The sequence below is a fragment of the Sinocyclocheilus rhinocerous genome, unplaced genomic scaffold, assembly GCF_001515625.1.
Source record: "Sinocyclocheilus rhinocerous isolate Xijiao unplaced genomic scaffold, SAMN03320098_v1.1 scaffold460, whole genome shotgun sequence".
NCBI classification, from domain to species: domain Eukaryota; kingdom Metazoa; phylum Chordata; class Actinopteri; order Cypriniformes; family Cyprinidae; genus Sinocyclocheilus; species Sinocyclocheilus rhinocerous.
Genome location: NW_015667268.1, coordinates 408,733 through 415,854, shown reverse-complemented (window position 1 = coordinate 415,854; position 7,122 = coordinate 408,733). Strand labels below are relative to the sequence as shown.

At 39.0% G+C, this 7,122-nt stretch overlaps 1 protein-coding gene and 1 long non-coding RNA gene across 7 annotated transcripts in view; one reads left to right on the top strand and one right to left on the bottom strand.

Moving 5' to 3' along the window:
- LOC107733423 (uncharacterized) overlaps positions 1–1,258 on the top strand; it is a 2,148-nt gene extending 890 nt beyond the window's left edge. Inside the window, exon 2 of the long non-coding RNA XR_001638975.1 lies at positions 1,011–1,258. This is a non-coding gene — a long non-coding RNA (uncharacterized LOC107733423). The remainder of the gene's footprint in view (positions 1–1,010) is intronic.
- The window catches only part of LOC107733421 (UDP-N-acetylglucosamine--peptide N-acetylglucosaminyltransferase 110 kDa subunit), a 19,913-nt gene continuing 13,830 nt past the window's right edge, over positions 1,040–7,122 (bottom strand). For 4 of the 6 annotated variants that reach the window (XM_016545022.1, XM_016545024.1, XM_016545023.1 and 1 more), the window contains 5 exons: positions 6,523–6,570; positions 6,155–6,307; positions 3,764–4,016; positions 1,908–2,031; positions 1,040–1,824 (listed from right to left, as the gene is read on the bottom strand). In XM_016545022.1, the coding sequence (XP_016400508.1) occupies positions 1,644–1,824; positions 1,908–2,031; positions 3,764–4,016; positions 6,155–6,307; positions 6,523–6,570 (759 nt within the window). In that variant the 3' untranslated portion in view covers positions 1,040–1,643. The remainder of the gene's footprint in view (positions 1,825–1,907; positions 2,032–3,763; positions 4,017–6,154; positions 6,308–6,522; positions 6,571–7,122) is intronic. The other 2 variants (XM_016545025.1, XM_016545026.1) reach the window with 1 other exon arrangement.

The following is a 7,122-nucleotide window of genomic DNA, read 5'->3' as shown; positions in this document are numbered from 1 at the left end:
GCCACTGAATATAATAATTTTCATTTATATAATAAATGACTTGCACCTCAGAGCGAGCAGACGAAACACAGTAAATGCAGTCGGAGGCTGTTTGGCATGTTTGGCAACGCAGTCGTGTAAGACAGTTCTGGGAGGCAATTATGCAGAAATACTTTGATTGACTCAGGTGACTCAGGCATTGCAGAATGACCAAAACATTTCAGATGCTGTGCAACGAGGTCAGTCCGCAGGTTAGGCAAGTCATGCCATCCCATCATGCTAAGTCACATGACTTTTTATATGCATATGGAAGAATTTATTCGGCAAATGCATTTCCAGCTCCCATTATTCGCGTTAACTCTTTTTCACTAGTTAAAAACCACCTCAAGCAAGCGTAAAACCTTTTTTTTTTTGCAAATTAAGGGATTTTTTTATTTATTTGACATTTCCATCACTCGTTTCTGATGCAATACTTCAAAATGCACATAAAAACAGGGTGATGGAAACATAGTTAGTCACTTAGATAACCTAATCTGTGACAACCCTGAGTGATCTTTAGTCCCAGTCTCCCCTGTTAAATATAATATATATATATATATATATATATAAAAGTCTAGAAATAAAATTACACTGTCTACACTGAAATGAATGTGATGTGAATAGAGCCCATTATGATCAGTGATACTAACACTGGATGACAGATGCACTATTTTCAATAATAGGACAAATGGATTCTTTATCATTTCTTTATTTACAATGGGTGCACATCACAGTACTGTCAGCAACAAGACACCCTGCACACCGTATCAGCAATATAGATCACAATAACCAGTATGTGCTAGATTCTAAAAGGAATGGAAGAATAAATGAAAAAGAAAAAAGAACTGCAGCCAAGTATGTGCAACTCTCTTTAAGGTTTGCCACATCTCTTTATTTCAGTTTATGTAAAGAGCCTTACAGAATTGACACTGACAGTGCATAAACAAAATGAGTTAATAGGAAGACAGTGTACAAAACCAAAAACTGCTTAGAACATACTTACCTAGTAAAAAAAAAAAAAAAAAAAATTTAAATTCAGGAGGCAATTTGCAAGCCTTCTGTCATTGTGTCTTAAGACACTCCTCTATTCAGCATGTTCACATAGCATGTTTTGAAAAAGAGAGGGTATTTTCTCTATAGATAGCATACGGAAATGTCGGCATTCATTTGGGAAAAAGATTGGTGATCCGAGGTATGTATCCGTCACCCAGATTGAAGTCATGATAAAGCTAAAATAGGTCAAGAAGCACATAACCTAACTAAAAAAAAAAACCTATCTGTGATGATTACTTTACGTTTTTATATTTTCTGAATTATTTTAAGACTGCCCCTTCTCATTTTAGACCTCACTTTTTTCATAAAGTCCACTTCAATTACAGAAAAGTCCCTTAAGAAGCAGAGAAACAAACAATGAAAGTGGAGCCAACCAACATCAATTTAGTCAGACGATGGAAAAGGGGGAGGAGTCTCAGTGGAGCAGCTTTGTGCATCCTGCTGTACATTCTGGCTCATGGAAACAAAAGCTGGTGGGGATCATAGTCACAGTGCTCACCCATAGAGTCTCTGTGACCGTCACATACTGGAGGACATGAGGGGTCGGGGGGACATGCAGGGACAAGCTTAGCTTATCCGCTCTCGCTGCTCTCCAGAGACTGCATTTTGACCATGTGGTCAGGTTTGCCTCCAGCGGCGTAACGCTCCCACATCTGCAGGTAGAGTCTCTCCAGGTCCATGGTGTACTGTTTGGTGTTGAAGAGCGGGCTGCAGATGCGCTGCTTCCACACGCGGGAGCGGACCTTCTTCAGGCTGAGCGGAACGAAGGAAGAATGTGTTTCAAGGATCTTAAACAGGTCTTGATTTGAAAGTGGAAATTGACAAGAACAACTTACAATTCCATATCAGTGCCAAGCTTCACAGCCACATCTTCATACTCCTGACGGCTTTGGGCGATGAGCTCAGGACAGCCAAGACAGGTGAGCTGAGAGGCAGCGACACGTGAAGCCAGTGTCTCTCCTGCAGTAAACATCAGGATGTCAGGGTGAAATTATGATCATGGATGAAAAATGGTAAGCCATTCCTTACAAATATTGTTTTAAAGGAACACTCCACTACTTTTGAAAATAGGCTCATTTTCCATCTCCCCTAGAGTTAAACAGTTGAGTTTTACCGTTTCCGAATCCATTCAGCCGATCTCCGGGTCTGGCGGTAGCACTTTTAGCTGTAGCTTAGCATAGATCATTGAATCTGATTAGACCGTTAGCATCTCGCTCAAAAATGACCAAAGAGTTTAGATATTTTTCCTATTTAAAACTTGACTCTACTAAGACCGACTGTACTAAGAAAACTCTGTACTAAGACCGACAGAAAATGAAAAGTTGCGACATTCCGGCGTAATAATCAAGGAACTTTGCTGCCGTACCATGGGTGCAGCAGGCGCAATGATATTATGCAGCGCCTGAAAATAGTCCCCAGCACGCTCCCTGTGCAAGCAGGTGGTCACGTTGGTTATGTTGACGGAAGTTAGCCTATTTTCAGGCGCTGCGAAATATCATTTTCTGTCGGACTTAGTACACGATGTAACTACAGAAGAGTCAAGTTTTAAATAGGAAAAATATAGAAACTCTTTGGTCATTTTTGAGCGAGATGCTAACGGTCTAATCAGATTCAATGATCTATGCTAAGCTACAGCTAACAGTGCTACCGCCAGACCCGGAGATCGGCTGAAGGGATTAGAAAGCGATAAAACTCAACTGTTTAACTCTAGGGGAGATGGAAAATGAGCCTATTTTCAAAAAGAGTGGAGTGTTCCTTTAATAAATTGTATTATTATTGTTTCTTAAAGTTTAAACCAACTTTTATTTTGGCGAGTTGTAATGAAGACCTTTGAGTTTCCTCTTTTAATGAATATTACTTCAGTTTAAAACAAATACAAAGACAATTTCAACGGTCATAACTTCTGGAGATAAATAGTGCAAACACTGGACAAGGATGACATTTTCTATTGCGTCGAGCATGCTATCCATTTACTAAGTATGCTAAATGGAGGATACTTTGAAAGGCTGTGAGTTCATCTGTATAGTTATCTGAACAAACCACTAGCCCTAAGTATGAGAAATACCAATAGCTATGCTTACAAATCACACTAATACGAAATAGGTTAATAATAGTGATGCACTGAAATAAAATTATTTTTTTTACAGAAACTAATGTTTAATTTAGCCAAAATCCAAATCAGAAAGTTTAGAGTTAGGCACACTGCAACTGAAAAGCCATGAAAAGATCACTAAAAGAAAACTGGAAAGTCTAAAAGATCTGTTCATCAAAATGAAGAGCTATTCAAATCAATACTGTTAATTCAGCACTAGCGTCCACACAGCTGACATGTTTACCTGTTGTAGCTTATCCACACTGTGTGTACAAAATAGACAATGACAGTCAAAAAGATTTGATTTGATTTTTGTCAGCTGAACCTCTTTCACCTTTTATATTTGCCTGAATCAAATCAATGCAATAAACGAGTTTGGTCAAAAGTAATAAAGTATTCTGATTATATTACCTACAATGTGTAATGTAATAGATTAGGTTACTAACTACAGTGTTCACCATGTAATTCAGAATTACAGTAACAGACTACAATTTTTTTTAAAATTAGTAATCTACCCAGCACTGCTAGTTGATACCTGTAAATTAAGAGATGTAATTTTTTTTTTAACCATGTTTAGCGTGTGCTCCTAGCTTGAATTACCTGGCATAGTAACCATGGGGGTACCAGCCCACAGCACATCCATGCCTGTGGTGTGTCCGTTACAGAGCGGCGTGTCCAGGCACACATCAGCCAGCTGTCCACGTCGCACATGCTCCTCTTTGGGAGCCACAGGGGAAAAGATGATGCGAGAAGCAGGCAGGCCCATGTTCTGAGCGTACTGTTGGATATTGGGCTCACCCACGGCTGGGAAGCGCAGCAGCCAAATCACACTGTTGGGCACACGCTTCAGGATCTACAAAACCGAGAGCACAGTGAGTGGAGCTGCCAGACAAGCAGTTTCACAATGAGTACATACTGTTACTTTCAATGAATTGATTCAAATATTGATGACTTTTACTTCAACAATTTGACTCATTACAGAACTCTGTTATGTTTAGGTAACTACACCTTATTTTATACGTAAATAAAAAAAATAAAATATTCAACATTTCCTTGTGTTAATTTTGTGAGCCAGCCTGAATGGTTCTAAGAATGGTAAGTAACGGTTAGTTATATTTCCATTTGAGGTTCAGCACGGCATGTAGTGAGAACGGTTTGGCCCGATGGGGATTCAAAAACGGCTTTTCAATCTACTTTGCAACAACAGCTGTTTGGTTGAAAAAAATCATTCAGAATTATTTGTATAATTTTTTTTTACAAAAATCGGAATGACTAAATATCGATTTATCTATATAAAATAGAATTAGCTGAAACAAATTATTTAAAAAATTTTAAAAGAAAGAGGAATGTTGGTAACCAAACAGTTACTGGTCCCCACTGACTTCCACAGTATATATTTTTTCTCCATAATATAGACGTCAATGGGGACCAATGCAACTGTTTGTTTACCAGAAATATTCTTCAAAATATCTTTGTGTTAGCCAGAAGAAAGAAATTCATACAGGTTTAGAACAACATGAGGATGAATAAATGATAACAATTTTTATGTTTGGATGAACTATCCCTCTAAAGCACGAGTTTGCCCAGCTTTGTACTAGGCTTGCCGCGATAGACGGTGTTGACGGTTATACCGTTGTTAAGTCGCAACACCGGTTACGTCACTTGCCCACCGCGGCACCGACCCCCACCGTCGTTTTGAGAAGAGTGAGGTGAGACTGACAAGAAGAGTGAGTGGAGCCGACAGACAAGAAGAGTGAGGTGAGAAAGACAAGAAGAGTGAGGTGAGACAGACAAGAAGAGTGAGGTGAGGAGAGACAGACAAGACGATCGCGGATGATTTATTTTCGAAACTAGATGCAAATTAAAAACTGAATGCAGCATGCCGAACGACAGTCGCATCACAGATTTAATTTATCATGTGAGGAGAGTGAGTCGAGCTGACTGACAAGAAGAGTGAGGTGAGACAGACAAGAAGAGTGAGTGGAGCTGACAGACAAGAAGAGTGAGGTGAGACAGACAAGACTATTGCGGATGATTTAGTTTCGAAACGAAATGCAAAAGCTCCTGTTTGGCAGTATTTTGGATTTTGAAAAGCCTGTTGACTTTTGCCGTTTATCTAAGGTGATTTTGGAAGTTTTTTTAAACATTAGTTTCTTATTTAATTGGTTCCACAGTGTTTGCTGATTTTTACTTTATTTAAACTTTGTGTAATTTATTTATTTTATTTGACATCACGGTGTATGCAGTGCCTCCAAGCTTTCTTATTCGTTTTGTTAATAAAAGTTCTATGTTTTATATATAGGCTAAAGTGAGTTTGACGGTGTATTTTGTTGTTGCATTCAAGCAATTGATGCCGAATTGACGCTAATTCGAAAGTGAAAGTAAAATGGCACGGTGCTTTAAAGCTATTTAATAGCGAAGGAAAGCGAGGAAAAGAGGGAAAATTCTAACGAACTAAAAACGAACAATTGCTTTACGCTGAATTGCCGCTATTTGAAAGTGAAAGTAAAATGCGCACACCGCTTTTACAAGCTATTTAAAAGCGGAGAAAAAAAAAGGAAACGTGTTGTCACACGTCGATTAACTGGTGGGAAAATTTCCTCACCGTCACAACCCTACTTTGTACTGTTATAATGTCAGTAGTTTATGTAAATGAACTATGTGTACTCTCTATGTGAACTCTTTCTCTGTGTTACCTGGATCCAAATATCACCATTTGTTTGTCAGCCAAAGTCTACTGCATAATGCAAAATGCGCCATTTTGCATCATCCGGCGCACTTTTGACAGATCCATGGTTTGTTAAAATTACAGATCGAACTTCTACATTTTGTATCAAATCAAAATCAAAAGTGTATTATGGGTGTCAATGTCTGCAAAAGGCATGTGGCACAGATTTAAAAAAAAAAAATTTGTTGCATAGATATGTTGTTTTTTTGTTTTTAAAGCCCATCTTGGTGAATGAAGGAATGAATTCTCCTTTTAAATCTTACATTGGCCCACATCTGAAGGGTGGGAGGGTCAATCTTATAGAGCTGGTTGAAGTTGCAATAGACAATAGAGTCTTCAGGGAGGCCATATTGCGAGCGGGTGGTCACCACGATTGTTCTGGGAACTTCTTCTCCTGTTGCTGCCTTGTTGTTAATCTAAACAGAAACAATAAAGAGCAGATGAGTTAATAGTTTAGGTACTGAAATGCATGTGCCTTAAAACTGTCGCCCATCCCTAGAAGCCTTTCAACTTCTCTGCCACCAAGTTTGTGCCACCTACAGCAGTGTGAAGGCCCAAGTGTAGGGAAAAATGGCTATTACACATCCTGTCTCAAAGCGTGCTATTCTCAGCCAGTTTGTGTGTGCCATACCTGCAAGGCTACAGTCCCAGATACTATAACCTCCTCCACTGTAAAAATCTGAAAAACAACAACATGTGGTAATATTCTGACCCTGCCTACTATGAAATTGTCTTTTCGACAAATCTTCGAGATGATCAAAGGAGGAAACTGATCTGAGGTCATTAGAATCATTTCACACCACCAATCTGACGAAAATTAAGTCTCTCATCTGCAAATACAAATGGCACAAGAGCAAATACAGCCACGTTCCAATAAAAACACCTTCACACAGCTAAATCTCGATAAATAATTACATGTTGTCAATTTGGCCATGACAGAGGTGTCACTGACAACAGAAGACAATATTTTAGGGATGCACCGAATGTTCGGCAACTGAAATTATTCAGCTGAAAATAGTTTAAAAAAAATCTCTTTCGGTGTTCGGCCGAATAATATGTACCGAACAATGACTAACGCGATCAAATAGAGGCACGCACTAATGCAGCAAACATGACGGCAGTGTGAAAGTATTTAAAACTATCAGAGAAAGACGCAGAAATCATTACAAGCCCGAAGCACCGACAGCGAGAGACTGTTTAGTGCTGCATCACATGTCTCCGATGAGAAGAA